Source organism: Copadichromis virginalis, linkage group LG23 (assembly GCF_057382275.1).
Source record: "Copadichromis virginalis isolate Kocher_CV1m ecotype Utaka linkage group LG23, C_Virginalis_male_GT1.1, whole genome shotgun sequence".
NCBI lineage: Eukaryota > Metazoa > Chordata > Actinopteri > Cichliformes > Cichlidae > Copadichromis > Copadichromis virginalis.
Window position 1 is genome coordinate 37,158,093 of NC_140639.1, and position 16,179 is coordinate 37,174,271.

Consider the following 16,179-nt stretch of genomic DNA (forward strand, 5'->3'; position numbering starts at 1 on the left):
TTCTGATGCTGGCCTATAAAGCTCTGAATGGTTTAGGACCAAAATACATCAATGACCTCCTGACCCAGTATGAACCATCCAGATCCCTCAGGTCATCTGGATCCGGTCTTTTATCAGTTCCCAGAGTCAGAACCAGACACGGAGAAGCTGCATTCAGCTTTTATGCTCCTTATATCTGGAACAAACTCCCAGAAAGCCTCAGATCAGCTGAAACACTCAGTTTATTTAAATCCAGGTTGAAGACTCACCTGTTCTCAGCTGCATTTGAATAAAGCACCAAATCCACACTTTAAGCTTAAATTTCAAAACTTACATTTAACTACTGATTTTATCTACTGTTCTGATTTTATCTGTTTTGATTTTATATACTGTTTTGTTTGTTTGTTTGTTTGTTAATTAGTTAGTTAGTTTATTTGCTTGTTTTAATCAATTTTAAATCATGCTTTTTATTTGTTCTTGTTTCTAATGTCTCTGTAAAGCACTTTGAATCACCTTGTTGTTGAATTGTGCTATACAAATAAACTTGCCTTGTCTTGCCTAAGTGCTGTCACTCAGTGCGGAATAATTTGCAGAAACTTTCTTCTTTCTTTTGACTGATATACTAACAACATGCTGAGGAATCCAATATCTTCATTAATGCACTTACCACAAAAAGACCCTTGAAAAAAAGCTGGCAGTGGCCAAAGGATTGCGCCTGCTGTCTGCCTTTGTAGTCTCCATATTAGATGGGTGCTCTGAGGCTGCTGTCTGTACCCATCTGTACACCGTGTTCACTCAGGGATAGGGTTGCCAACCGTCCCTTAAAAAACGGAATCGTCCCGTATTTAGAAACAAAAGTACACGTCCCGTATTGAGCTAATAAGGGACGTACTTTGTCCCGTAATACAGTGAGAATCAAAAGTAGTCTATAAATGTTAATGGAATTAACGCTTTGTTTGAAAACATAATTCCCAGCCCCTCTCCTGCTTTGTGACCAATGAGCTGACAGCACACTTATGACAATTCGAGTATGACAATTCAGATTACCGCTTATCTCATTGGTCGAGGAAAGTTCGCTTGCGGAGAAAATACCGGAAGACAACAGATGACCACAACAACAAGCATGGCCAACAGGGAAACAAACGCTGACACTGCGGTGCAAGTCTCGGACGACAGTACACCTAAAGCTGGGCAGACACTGTGCGATTTTTTTTCATTCACGTTATTCAGCTCCTGCTCAAACTGCACGATTGACTCACAGGGGTTAGAAGTTGGTAGGTCACGATGCAGAGTCTCACACTATACCGCCCGATGCTCTGATGAGACCTGAGTGCTCACACTGTGCCTCCATAAAATGAAGGTTATAACAGAAATTCTGTCGCTCGCTCTCCCTCTCTGTCTTTCACTCACACAGACACACCACCACCATCAACTTTGCTAAATTGAAAAACATTGATCAGGCAGCTGTGATTAAGCAGCAGTGTAAATCAAACTATTTTCACGGTTGTTGTGGTCGTGATAATTTTGTGATGCCACATCGAAAAGGCTCGGATGAGCTTTCCAAAGTTCTACAAGTTGTGCCTCCATCGCTTGGGTCCAGATCACACGCCGCACAGCCATGCTGCTCCATCTTTTTCACCGACGTTTACGTGTTAGCGCGTGAGCGGCTGTGTTGACACCCTCACGACCGATTGATGATCGGGAGCTGGTCGTGAGGTGTTAATCGCTTCTCGTTACCCCACGTATACTACACGATGCACGATGAAGGCCAAAATCGGGCCGATCACCAAATCGGTCGCACGACTCAAAAATCGGCTCAAAATGGGCCAAAAATCGCACAGTGTAAGCCCAGCATTGGAGCAGCAATGTTTGTTCGCTCAGAGAAAGAAAAAAAGGCTGCAAAAGTACAGAGAGGAATGGGAAAAGGAAAACACCTGGCTGGAAAAGTGCACGATAACACCTTTAAAGCGCACTGCACTGTGTGCCGGCGCACTTTTTCCATAGGCATGCTTCTAGTGGTGGGCACAAGAAGAACATGAGGGGTATGGAACTCCAAAGTGTTCAAAATTAAATAAATAAATAGGTCAAGATGAAATAAATAACTATGTGAATAAATAAGACACAGATATGTAATGTGAGAATGATATTGTGAAATAATGGAACACATTTTGAAAACAATGCTCATTATTGTGAAACATATTACATTCTGCTATATAAATTTTCTTATTATTGTGAAATATTATTTCATGGTCATTATTTTTCACAATAACAGAGATTATTCCTGAGGCATTTTATTTATTTCCAGCCGTTTTTAGTCCAAAATGACCTTTTTTCAAAGTCAGTCTTTATTTCAAAATCCCGTTTTTCCCGATGGTCTATTTATTTCATAATGCGACTTTTCAGCAGAATGACTTTGTCTGTCAATCAAGAAAGACAGGGCGGAGCCAGTTGTGTGATTGGTTGCTCCTTTACTCAGACATAAGTAATAGCACATGAATTGTCGATTTAGGTTTAATGGTGCAATGCATCTCCTATGCAGCTCAAAATAAACTTAAGGCACCGACAAATGCAAAACACTGGGCGCGAATAAAGTTACAGGTGTATCAATTCTTGTGAAGGGCATGGCTGCAGGAAACAAGTCCGTTTCTGAGTTACTCAGAGAACTTGCTAACCGCTTAGATTGAACGTCTTCACCTCAGTCTGCGTATTGCAGCAGTGTACTGGAGATGAAGTGGTCCCTGGTCCAAGTTCTCATCACAACCGCACAGTGTTAACGTTAGCAAATGCTAACGCTATCACAGCTAGCTCCACTCCACGAAACGCTGTTCAGGGTAAGTAACGATATGTTATTATTGCTTGGTTAGTCTGTCTGTCTGGCAAAAATGAGCTTTTTAATCAGTTTAGTCACAGATTTTTTTTAATACTGTTTTTTATCATAGCAAAGAATTCTATAAATTAGGTAAGAGAAAATAATTGTCTTCTGGGTTAATGTCTGTATTACTATTTACATTGTTGTAGGTAATAGTTATTCATGACTGTTTTAAAGTGGCTTATCTTCTGTGCTAATATGGAAGACAAGTAATCTATGTGAAAGAAAAGAAAGCAATTTTAGTTCAACGTAGTGATTTTGTAAGTGGGTATAATTTGAAAATGCTTTTACTAGTACAGTATGGAACTCCAAAGTGTTCAAAATTAAATAAATAAATAGGTCAAGATGAAATAAATAACTATGTGAATAAATAAGACACAGATATGTAATGTGAGAATGATATTGTGAAATAATGGAACACATTTTGAAAAAAATGCTCATTATTGTGAAATATATTGCATTCTGCTATATAAATTTACTTATTATTGTGAAGTATTATTTCATGGTCATTATTTTTCACAATAACAGAGATTATTCCTGAGGCATTTTATTTATTTCCAGCCGTTTTTAGTCCAAAATGACCTTTTTTCAAAGTCAGTCTTTATTTCAAAATCCCGTTTTCCCCGATGGTCTATTTATTTCATAATGCGACTTTTCAGCAGAATGACTTTGTCTGTCAATCAATGTAAGTGGGCTGGACCTTTGCACCTATTGGCTTATCGTTTACCATCGACTAGTTTTCCTGGATACCGGCTCCGCGGACGGCTACTGCAGCTAGCAACAGCGTGCTAGGTCAAAAGTCACGGAGGATGGCGGACTGGTGTGAACTTCAGCCAGTTCTGCTCATTTAAGCAAATCAGATAGAGAGGGATCATTTACCTGTAGATACTGTTTTGAGTCGTTTAGATGTTTCTGAAATGCTTGGGATGATAATTGCTCTTCAAGATGTTCGCATCGATGACAGCATTGTCAAAGGTTTAAGATCAATTCAGCACCGTGTTCGTTTGGAATACGCCGAGGAAGAACAGTCTTCAAATGTTGGCCGTCCACGTCTAGAAATCCCGGTGCAGCACTCAGGACTTTAGTGCTGTCCGGGATAACCGTCGGGGTAATTGCCGATACATTTTCTGTGTCTCCGAGCACAATTAGGAGGAAAATGACGGAGGATGGTCTAAGGTAAGTTTATGCTGTAATTGAGCACCTGTGTGATTCTGTACACAGCATTGTTTAGGTGTTGACCTTAATTATGACGTTTGACAATGAATTATTATCGCTTACTTTTTTTTGTTACTGTCTAAACTAAGTGGGGCAGCTACGGCTAAAGCTATCGGCGCCATCTCGGCGTTGAGACACGTTTAGCAGTGTTAGCTGTTAGTGTGTTAACTCGGAGACTGGGGTCAGTGGAGCCTGTAGGAACCTTTTACACAGAGTAGACCCACCAGCTTTCCACAGTCTACTTACTTATCACATCTTGTTAGACAGCAGGGTCATTAGTGCTTTAAATAGTACATAGTTGAATGTTTCATTGCTGTTTGCAGTTGATTGTTCTCTGATAACGCATAACAAGGTTGATGTTAAATAGCGAGTTTATTGAAATGGTTTTGTCTATTTCAGCAGCATTATAGATATACTTTCTCTCGTGTCTTCGGTAAAGCTAAAACAAGAATACATTTACATCCTTGGTTCTTTCAGCATTAATTGGAAAACTTTGAGATTTGCTGTGTGTCTCCCAAGCCATTCTCTTTTATCCCACCTGTCAGGTATAGATGGCAATACTTTAAACAAAGTTAAATTTGTTATACCTGAAGAGAACCAATCCTGACCTAGAATGGGTGAATGAATAATTAGTTGGTAGCCAATGCCTAAGCAACTCACATAGGCCCTGGCAGACTCAATAAGTCCATCTAGGAACAGCTGCAGGAAACACCTCTTCAGTTTAGATTTAAAACATGTGCATGCTCTTTCAGGTTGATGAGGATTATGGTGTGGACTGGACAGGACAACATAATCGCTGCCCATCAAATGAGATCACCATTCCTGAGATTCAGCTCCCAGATGCACTGAATGAACAAGACCCTGCTGTGCTACCAATACTTCAAAATCACTTGTAGAAAGACATTATTACATTTAATCAGTTTCTATGTCAGGAGGATTTTTTTTTTTTTTTTTTTAATTTCTACAGCTTTGTAGCTAATACTGACTCAAAACAGCATAACCAATTTCATTTTCAACAAAACAGTGAGTGGCTATAAAACAGGATTTGTTTTATACAGCTGTCACTTTAATGATATTCATTTCTTGGTTGGATATACAGTACATGTCAACTCTGAGCAGATTTAATACAATGAACACAGTACAGTAGTGTAACATCTTAATTCAAATAATTTTTTCTAGAAATTTTTTTTGTATCAGTAGCGAGTATAAACAAAACATATTGTGTAATTTATAATGTACAGTGAACAACTGATTTTGATATCTGAACTCTTCATCAGTTTATATTAAAAAAGCCATAAATGCACACCTGTACTCTGTATTTTTCACTGTCAAGTGTATTAAAAAGAACTAGAACTCACTAGATTGTCCGTTTCTTTGAACACCGAGTACAGTAATGTGATGCAAGAAAGAAGAAATGGTCTAATTTTACCATGTGGTTATGGAATCAATCGTAAACCAGACCAAAACCTGAGTCAGTAGAGTTGAGACACACCTGAATGTCCATTAGAAATGACTCATAGGTACAGTAGTGTGCAGGAAGACGTAGTACTTCAAAACCGGTGGAAGACTTTGGAAGATTGCTGTTGACCACTTCCACAGTCATTTCTCGGCAAGACTTCCCATCCTGTCCAAAACTTGATGAGGGCTTTTTGTTGTGCACAAGATGCTGCAACAGAAGATTGTTTTAAACTATAATGACATCCTATATTCATTATTTTGAATCTTTTATGGAGAAATACCATAAAAGATGACCACTTACATACAGGGCACCAGACATTTTTGCCCCACTCAAATTGCTGTTGTAGCTTTTATAGATATTTTTATGTTAACAAAGCTAAAAGTAGTCTACATACAATTCTAGTGCAACTGATAATGCCACCACTCTTATGTATTGCATGGAGCAAATAACAAAACAAAATTATACTATAGCGTAGAGCTGGGCGATAGAACGATAACGATATGTATTGCGAAATAACCTTTTCTCAATAGAAAAATTAAACTATTGCGATAGACCTCACCGCTCTTGTCCTTTTTATAAAAAAATTAATATCGTGATATGAAAAAATCTCATATCGCCCAGCTCTACTATAGTGTACTTTGTTAATGACCCAAGATCACTGGACTGTATGTAATTTACCAAAGTATAATCAGAGAAAACCAATGGCAAAATACCTATCGCAGCAGACTTACCATTTTCAATGAAGGACCGAAGGTAACCTGCCACTCTGCATTTATCCTCGAGAGCATTCCTCTTCTTCCTCATCTTCATCTTCTGTGGCAGGCCACAGTCATTTTATAGCTTTACTTATCTTGTAGTCTTAAGAGCATCAGCAACATTAGGTGTATTTTTATTAAATGTAACCCAGCTGTTCAACTAACCCACGCATACAAAACAGTATATTGGTGTTTTGTGTCAACAATTAATGTTCATCCTTCATAAATTAACCAAATAGCTTTACTATTCAGATGTTAAAAGATGTGACCTGACCTTACCTCACAACAGGGAGCAGTCTCTGATTCCCTTGGTAAGAAAGGAGGAATGATGTCTGATCTTTCTGTCAGAAGCGGCCATACCATGGTTTCCTTAAGCCCTTTCCTCAGCTGCTTGACTTGACGACTTGTTTGTGTTATGACCTACAACGGTGAGACCAAACCAAAACTGAAGTTGGAGTCTGTAAAGTGACACACACTTTAAATGTTAAATATTTAAAGAACATCCACTGTACTATGGAACTCCAAAGTGTTCAAAATTAAATAAATAAATAGGTCAAGATGAAATAAATAACTATGTGAATAAATAAGACACAGATATGTAATGTGAGAATGATATTGTGAAATAATGGAACACATTTTGAAAACAATGCTCATTATTGTGAAACATATTACATTCTGCTATATAAATTTTCTTATTATTGTGAAATATTATTTCATGGTCATTATTTTTCACAATAACAGAGATTATTCCTGAGGCATTTTATTTATTTCCAGCCGTTTTTAGTCCAAAATGACCTTTTTTCAAAGTCAGTCTTTATTTCAAAATCCCGTTTTTCCCGATGGTCTATTTATTTCATAATGCGACTTTTCAGCAGAATGACTTTGTCTGTCAATCAAGAAAGACAGGGCGGAGCCAGTTGTGTGATTGGTTGCTCCTTTACTCAGACATAAGTAATAGCACATGAATTGTCGATTTAGGTTTAATGGTGCAATGCATCTCCTATGCAGCTCAAAATAAACTTAAGGCACCGACAAATGCAAAACACTGGGCGCGAATAAAGTTACAGGTGTATCAATTCTTGTGAAGGGCATGGCTGCAGGAAACAAGTCCGTTTCTGAGTTACTCAGAGAACTTGCTAACCGCTTAGATTGAACGTCTTCACCTCAGTCTGCGTATTGCAGCAGTGTACTGGAGATGAAGTGGTCCCTGGTCCAAGTTCTCATCACAACCGCACAGTGTTAACGTTAGCAAATGCTAACGCTATCACAGCTAGCTCCACTCCACGAAACGCTGTTCAGGGTAAGTAACGATATGTTATTATTGCTTGGTTAGTCTGTCTGTCTGGCAAAAATGAGCTTTTTAATCAGTTTAGTCACAGATTTTTTTTAATACTGTTTTTTATCATAGCAAAGAATTCTATAAATTAGGTAAGAGAAAATAATTGTCTTCTGGGTTAATGTCTGTATTACTATTTACATTGTTGTAGGTAATAGTTATTCATGACTGTTTTAAAGTGGCTTATCTTCTGTGCTAATATGGAAGACAAGTAATCTATGTGAAAGAAAAGAAAGCAATTTTAGTTCAACGTAGTGATTTTGTAAGTGGGTATAATTTGAAAATGCTTTTACTAGTACAGTATGGAACTCCAAAGTGTTCAAAATTAAATAAATAAATAGGTCAAGATGAAATAAATAACTATGTGAATAAATAAGACACAGATATGTAATGTGAGAATGATATTGTGAAATAATGGAACACATTTTGAAAAAAATGCTCATTATTGTGAAATATATTGCATTCTGCTATATAAATTTACTTATTATTGTGAAGTATTATTTCATGGTCATTATTTTTCACAATAACAGAGATTATTCCTGAGGCATTTTATTTATTTCCAGCCGTTTTTAGTCCAAAATGACCTTTTTTCAAAGTCAGTCTTTATTTCAAAATCCCGTTTTCCCCGATGGTCTATTTATTTCATAATGCGACTTTTCAGCAGAATGACTTTGTCTGTCAATCAATGTAAGTGGGCTGGACCTTTGCACCTATTGGCTTATCGTTTACCATCGACTAGTTTTCCTGGATACCGGCTCCGCGGACGGCTACTGCAGCTAGCAACAGCGTGCTAGGTCAAAAGTCACGGAGGATGGCGGACTGGTGTGAACTTCAGCCAGTTCTGCTCATTTAAGCAAATCAGATAGAGAGGGATCATTTACCTGTAGATACTGTTTTGAGTCGTTTAGATGTTTCTGAAATGCTTGGGATGATAATTGCTCTTCAAGATGTTCGCATCGATGACAGCATTGTCAAAGGTTTAAGATCAATTCAGCACCGTGTTCGTTTGGAATACGCCGAGGAAGAACAGTCTTCAAATGTTGGCCGTCCACGTCTAGAAATCCCGGTGCAGCACTCAGGACTTTAGTGCTGTCCGGGATAACCGTCGGGGTAATTGCCGATACATTTTCTGTGTCTCCGAGCACAATTAGGAGGAAAATGACGGAGGATGGTCTAAGGTAAGTTTATGCTGTAATTGAGCACCTGTGTGATTCTGTACACAGCATTGTTTAGGTGTTGACCTTAATTATGACGTTTGACAATGAATTATTATCGCTTACTTTTTTTTGTTACTGTCTAAACTAAGTGGGGCAGCTACGGCTAAAGCTATCGGCGCCATCTCGGCGTTGAGACACGTTTAGCAGTGTTAGCTGTTAGTGTGTTAACTCGGAGACTGGGGTCAGTGGAGCCTGTAGGAACCTTTTACACAGAGTAGACCCACCAGCTTTCCACAGTCTACTTACTTATCACATCTTGTTAGACAGCAGGGTCATTAGTGCTTTAAATAGTACATAGTTGAATGTTTCATTGCTGTTTGCAGTTGATTGTTCTCTGATAACGCATAACAAGGTTGATGTTAAATAGCGAGTTTATTGAAATGGTTTTGTCTATTTCAGCAGCATTATAGATATACTTTCTCTCGTGTCTTCGGTAAAGCTAAAACAAGAATACATTTACATCCTTGGTTCTTTCAGCATTAATTGGAAAACTTTGAGATTTGCTGTGCGCCTCCCAAGCCATTCTCTTTTATCCCACCTGTCAGGTATAGATGGCAATACTTTAAACAAAGTTAAATTTGTTATACCTGAAGAGAACCAATCCTGACCTAGAATGGGTGAATGAATAATTAGTTGGTAGCCAATGCCTAAGCAACTCACATAGGCCCTGGCAGACTCAATAAGTCCATCTAGGAACAGCTGCAGGAAACACCTCTTCAGTTTAGATTTAAAACATGTGCATGCTCTTTCAGGTTGATGAGGATTATGGTGTGGACTGGACAGGACAACATAATCGCTGCCCATCAAATGAGATCACCATTCCTGAGATTCAGCTCCCAGATGCACTGAATGAACAAGACCCTGCTGTGCTACCAATACTTCAAAATCACTTGTAGAAAGACATTATTACATTTAATCAGTTTCTATGTCAGGAGGATTTTTTTTTTTTTTTTTTTAATTTCTACAGCTTTGTAGCTAATACTGACTCAAAACAGCATAACCAATTTCATTTTCAACAAAACAGTGAGTGGCTATAAAACAGGATTTGTTTTATACAGCTGTCACTTTAATGATATTCATTTCTTGGTTGGATATACAGTACATGTCAACTCTGAGCAGATTTAATACAATGAACACAGTACAGTAGTGTAACATCTTAATTCAAATAATTTTTTCTAGAAATTTTTTTTGTATCAGTAGCGAGTATAAACAAAACATATTGTGTAATTTATAATGTACAGTGAACAACTGATTTTGATATCTGAACTCTTCATCAGTTTATATTAAAAAAGCCATAAATGCACACCTGTACTCTGTATTTTTCACTGTCAAGTGTATTAAAAAGAACTAGAACTCACTAGATTGTCCGTTTCTTTGAACACCGAGTACAGTAATGTGATGCAAGAAAGAAGAAATGGTCTAATTTTACCATGTGGTTATGGAATCAATCGTAAACCAGACCAAAACCTGAGTCAGTAGAGTTGAGACACACCTGAATGTCCATTAGAAATGACTCATAGGTACAGTAGTGTGCAGGAAGACGTAGTACTTCAAAACCGGTGGAAGACTTTGGAAGATTGCTGTTGACCACTTCCACAGTCATTTCTCGGCAAGACTTCCCATCCTGTCCAAAACTTGATGAGGGCTTTTTGTTGTGCACAAGATGCTGCAACAGAAGATTGTTTTAAACTATAATGACATCCTATATTCATTATTTTGAATCTTTTATGGAGAAATACCATAAAAGATGACCACTTACATACAGGGCACCAGACATTTTTGCCCCACTCAAATTGCTGTTGTAGCTTTTATAGATATTTTTATGTTAACAAAGCTAAAAGTAGTCTACATACAATTCTAGTGCAACTGATAATGCCACCACTCTTATGTATTGCATGGAGCAAATAACAAAACAAAATTATACTATAGCGTAGAGCTGGGCGATAGAACGATAACGATATGTATTGCGAAATAACCTTTTCTCAATAGAAAAATTAAACTATTGCGATAGACCTCACCGCTCTTGTCCTTTTTATAAAAAAATTAATATCGTGATATGAAAAAATCTCATATCGCCCAGCTCTACTATAGTGTACTTTGTTAATGACCCAAGATCACTGGACTGTATGTAATTTACCAAAGTATAATCAGAGAAAACCAATGGCAAAATACCTATCGCAGCAGACTTACCATTTTCAATGAAGGACCGAAGGTAACCTGCCACTCTGCATTTATCCTCGAGAGCATTCCTCTTCTTCCTCATCTTCATCTTCTGTGGCAGGCCACAGTCATTTTATAGCTTTACTTATCTTGTAGTCTTAAGAGCATCAGCAACATTAGGTGTATTTTTATTAAATGTAACCCAGCTGTTCAACTAACCCACGCATACAAAACAGTATATTGGTGTTTTGTGTCAACAATTAATGTTCATCCTTCATAAATTAACCAAATAGCTTTACTATTCAGATGTTAAAAGATGTGACCTGACCTTACCTCACAACAGGGAGCAGTCTCTGATTCCCTTGGTAAGAAAGGAGGAATGATGTCTGATCTTTCTGTCAGAAGCGGCCATACCATGGTTTCCTTAAGCCCTTTCCTCAGCTGCTTGACTTGACGACTTGTTTGTGTTATGACCTACAACGGTGAGACCAAACCAAAACTGAAGTTGGAGTCTGTAAAGTGACACACACTTTAAATGTGTGACTGAGGTGAAGACGTTCAATCTAAGCGGTTAGCAAGTTCTCTGAGTAACTCAGAAACGGACTTGTTTCCTGCAGCCATGCCCTTCACAAGAATTGATACACCTGTAACGTTATTCGCGCCCAGTGTTTTGCATTTGTCGGTGCCTTAAGTTTATTTTGAGCTGCATACTGCCGCCAGCTGCATAGGAGATGCATTGCACCATTAAACCTAAATCGACAATTCATGTGCTATTACTTATGTCTGAGTAAAGGAGCAACCAATCACACAACTGGCTCCGCCCTGTCTTTCTTGATTGACAGACAAAGTCATTCTGCTGAAAAGTCGCATTATGAAATAAATAGACCATCGGGAAAAACGGGATTTTGAAATAAAGACTGACTTTGAAAAAAGGTCATTTTGGACTAAAAACGGCTGGAAATAAATAAAATGCCTCAGGAATAATCTCTGTTATTGTGAAAAATAATGACCATGAAATAATATTTCACAATAATAAGAAAATTTATATAGCAGAATGTAATATGTTTCACAATAATGAGCATTGTTTTCAAAATGTGTTCCATTATTTCACAATATCATTCTCACATTACATATCTGTGTCTTATTTATTCACATAGTTATTTATTTCATCTTGACCTATTTATTTATTTAATTTTGAACACTTTGGAGTTCCATACCCCTCATGTTCTTCTTGTGCCCACCACTAGAAGCATGCCTATGGAAAAAGTGCGCCGGCACACAGTGCAGTGCGCTTTAAAGGTGTTATCGTGCACTTTTCCAGCCAGGTGTTTTCCTTTTCCCATTCCTCTCTGTACTTTTGCAGCCTTTTTTTCTTTCTCTGAGCGAACAAACATTGCTGCTCCAATGCTGGGCTTACACTGTGCGATTTTTGGCCCATTTTGAGCCGATTTTTGAGTCGTGCGACCGATTTGGTGATCGGCCCGATTTTGGCCTTCATCGTGCATCGTGTAGTATACGTGGGGTAACGAGAAGCGATTAACACCTCACGACCAGGGGCCCGTTCTTCGTACGTCGCTTACTACATCCAAGATCAAATGACACATCCAAGATCAAATCATCGCGCTAACCGTGAGCTCGCTAATCCGGTTCCCCGAACACACCTGCTGTTGACGATTACTACAGCTGGACGCAGGAATGTGACATCACTGGGTGTTGTAAAAGGGGCTACGCATCGATAGTAGAAACATTGATCGGCAACCCGCTGATTGGTCGGCGAAAATGTCGAAGGGGCGTGCTCGGTATTTTCCGGCAGCAGAGCAAGAACTCATGAGTGAGGGATTACAGGAGTTTCAGAGTTTAATTAAAACGCAAGAGAACACTGCAAAGGCTGCAAAAGCAAGGAGAGAGGGCTGGCAGAAAGTTGCTGACAAATCAAACTCGTAGGTAATTTAATAATAATAATAATAATGGATTGGATTTATATAGCGCTTTCCAAGGCACCCAAAGCGCTTTACGATACCACTATTCATTCACTCCCACATTCACACACTGGTGGAGGCAGCTACGGTTGTAGCCAGGCTGCCATATCGCGCCATCGGCCCCTCTGGCCAACACCAGTAGGCGGTAGGGTAGATCTATCATATGACACTATATTGTCCAATATCATATGGCATTATATTATATTATAATATGTTATATTATATCCCCTTTCACATTAGAGCCACAACAGGACCCACAAGAACATGGGAACAAGTAAAAGTGGAATACAGGAGTATTCTACAGAATGGTAATATTTATCTCTTAGATTGCTTTGCGTCTCTTGGCAAGGTAATACTGACCTGTAATACTCTGTTAGTTTGTTCATAACAGCAACCAAGAAAAGGGCAGAGCAAAAAAAGACAGGTGGTGGTCCTGCACCCCCTCGTCAACAAGTTGGTTAAGTAAATAATACCCTCACGGGAATATCGATATCTCTCTATGAGCACACTGTCGCGCTGAGCTAAAGGATCCTGTCTATCCCGCAATATACGCTGAATTCTGAGGACTCTCCTTATCAATCTTGCACCTTCCGCAATGGGTTGGTCGCGTATACGGACAGGACATGGCTGCGACAGGCTTCCCAAATCCACCTTCGCTTTTATAGCCGTGGTCTCTCATCTTGATTACACGAAGTAATTTACAATTACTACTCTGAAATATGAATTACATCTGTAATAATCACATACATGTAATAGAATGTTAATAGTTCATTTCCCTTTTTTAGAAAATGACCTGTATGTATCTGTGTGACATCAATAAAAGGATCAAGTGCTGCATTATCTTTAGTTACATTGATAATATTTATTTATGGTGAAACAGTGGAAAAATATCGCTGTTGCTTTCGTATAAATGAAGCGGACATACCTGCGTGGCCGCGATCTAATCCTGTTTACATAAAGTAAGCCTGCTCCCGAGCAGGTTTACGCTTACGGCTCTGTTGCTATGACAGCAAGTCCCGGATGAGCTTCGGGGAACCGACTGATCCAGGATCACGCGAAATCGTCAACAATCTAATCCGGCTAACCTACTTAGCGAGGTACGAAGAACGGGCCCCAGCTCCCGATCATCAATCGGTCGTGAGGGTGTCAACACAGCCGCTCACGCGCTAACACGTAAACGTCGGTGAAAAAGATGGAGCAGCATGGCTGTGCGGCGTGTGATCTGGACCCAAGCGATGGAGGCACAACTTGTAGAACTTTGGAAAGCTCATCCGAGCCTTTTCGATGTGGCATCACAAAATTATCACGACCACAACAACCGTGAAAATAGTTTGATTTACATCGCTGCTTAATCACAGCTGCCTGATCAATGTTTTTCAATTTAGCAAAGTTGATGGTGGTGGGGTGTCTGTGTGAGTGAAAGACAGAGAGGGAGAGCGAGCGACAGAATTTCTGTTATAACCTTCATTTTATGGAGGCACAGTGTGAGCACTCAGGTCTCATCAGAGCATCGGGCGGTATAGTGTGAGACTCTGCATCGTGACCTACCAACTTCTAACCCCTGTGAGTCAATCGTGCAGTTTGAGCAGGAGCTGAATAACGTGAATGAAAAAAAATCGCACAGTGTCTGCCCAGCTTTAGGTGTACTGTCGTCCGAGACTTGCACCGCAGTGTCAGCGTTTGTTTCCCTGTTGGCCATGCTTGTTGTTGTGGTCATCTGTTGTCTTCCGGTATTTTCTCCGCAAGCGAACTTTCCTCGACCAATGAGATAAGCGGTAATCTGAATTGTCATACTCGAATTGTCATAAGTGTGCTGTCAGCTCATTGGTCACAAAGCAGGAGAGGGGCTGGGAATTATGTTTTCAAACAAAGCGTTAATTCCATTAACATTTATAGACTACTTTTTATTCTCACTGTATTACGGGACAAAGTGCGTCCCTTATTAGCTCAATACGGGACGTGTACTTTTGTTTCTAAATACGGGACGATTCCGTTTTTTAAGGGACGGTTGGCAACCCTATCCCTGAGTGAACACGGTGTACAGATGGGTACAGACAGCAGCCTCAGAGCACCCATCTAATATGGAGACTACAAAGGCAGACAGCAGGCGCAATCCTTTGGCCACTGCCAGCTTTTTTTCAAGGGTCTTTTTGTGGTAAGTGCATTAATGAAGATATTGGATTCCTCAGCATGTTGTTAGTATATCAGTCAAAAGAAAGAAGAAAGTTTCTGCAAATTATTCCGCACTGAGTGACAGCACTTAGGCAAGGCAAGGCAAGGCAAGTTTATTTGTATAGCACAATTCAACAACAAGGTGATTCAAAGTGCTTTACAGAGACATTAGAAACAAGAACAAATAAAAAGCATGATTTAAAATTGATTAAAACAAGCAAATAAACTAACTAATTAACAAACAAACAAACAAACAAACAAAACAGTATATAAAATCAAAACAGATAAAATCAGAACAGTAGATAAAATCAGTAGTTAAATGTAAGTTTTGAAATTTAAGCTTAAAGTGTGGATTTGGTGCTTTATTCAAATGCAGCTGAGAACAGGTGAGTCTTCAACCTGGATTTAAATAAACTGAGTGTTTCAGCTGATCTGAGGCTTTCTGGGAGTTTGTTCCAGATATAAGGAGCATAAAAGCTGAATGCAGCTTCTCCGTGTCTGGTTCTGACTCGGAACTGATAAAAGACCGGATCCAGATGACCTGAGGGATCTGGATGGTTCATACTGGGTCAGGAGGTCATTGATGTATTTTGGTCCTAAACCATTCAGAGCTTTATAGGCCAGCATCAGAACTTTAAAGTCTATCCTCTGACGGACAGGCAGCCAGTGTAAGGACCTCAGAGCTGGACTGATGTGGTCCACTTTTTTGGTCTTAGTGAGGACTCGAGCAGCAGAGTTCTGAATGAGCTGTAGTTGTCTGACTGATTTTTTAGGTAGACCTGTAAAGATGCTGTTACAGTAATCAAGCCTACTAAAGATGAATGCATGGACTAGTTTTTCCAGGTCCTGTTGAGACATCAGATCTTTTATCCTTGATATATTCTTGAGGTGATAGTAAGCTGACTTTGTTATTGTCTTAATGTGTTTTTCTAAGTTTAGGTCTGCATCCATCACTACACCCAAATTTCTCGCCTGGTTTGTGGTTTTTAGATGTATAGATTGACGTTCTCTGGTGACCTGTAATCGTTTTTCTTTGGC

At 39.1% G+C, this 16,179-nt stretch overlaps 2 protein-coding genes and 2 long non-coding RNA genes across 7 annotated transcripts in view; 1 reads left to right on the forward strand and 3 right to left on the reverse strand.

Annotated features, from left to right (window-relative positions):
• The window catches only part of LOC146681527 (ATP-binding cassette sub-family C member 4-like), a 35,934-nt gene extending 34,912 nt beyond the window's left edge, over positions 1-1,022 (reverse strand). Inside the window, exon 1 of the mRNA XM_085448124.1 lies at positions 647-1,022. Within this exon, the coding sequence (XP_085304250.1) occupies positions 647-720 (74 nt within the window). The 5' untranslated portion in view covers positions 721-1,022. The remainder of the gene's footprint in view (positions 1-646) is intronic.
• Positions 1,023-3,749: 2,727 nt separating this feature from the next.
• LOC146681528 (uncharacterized) lies at positions 3,750-6,785 on the reverse strand. Its single transcript, XR_014917901.1, has 2 exons — positions 6,254-6,785; positions 3,750-5,729 (listed from the first exon to the last, which is right to left on the reverse strand). It is a non-coding gene; the product is annotated as an uncharacterized LOC146681528 (long non-coding RNA).
• A 1,731-nt stretch (positions 6,786-8,516) lies between these two features.
• On the reverse strand, positions 8,517-14,313 carry LOC146681529 (uncharacterized). Of its 4 annotated transcripts, none has more exons than XR_014917899.1 (3): positions 13,895-14,313; positions 11,021-11,464; positions 8,517-10,496 (listed from the first exon to the last, which is right to left on the reverse strand). It is a non-coding gene; the product is annotated as an uncharacterized LOC146681529 (long non-coding RNA). The 4 variants fall into 4 exon arrangements; XR_014917898.1 differs by lacking the exon at positions 13,895-14,313 and adding an exon at positions 12,652-13,471; XR_014917897.1 differs by lacking the exon at positions 13,895-14,313 and adding an exon at positions 12,619-13,471.
• Positions 14,314-14,895: 582 nt separating this feature from the next.
• The window catches only part of LOC146681530 (ATP-binding cassette sub-family C member 4-like), a 39,553-nt gene continuing 38,269 nt past the window's right edge, over positions 14,896-16,179 (forward strand). The window contains exon 1 of the mRNA XM_085448125.1: positions 14,896-15,124. Within this exon, the coding sequence (XP_085304251.1) occupies positions 15,051-15,124 (74 nt within the window). The 5' untranslated portion in view covers positions 14,896-15,050. The remainder of the gene's footprint in view (positions 15,125-16,179) is intronic.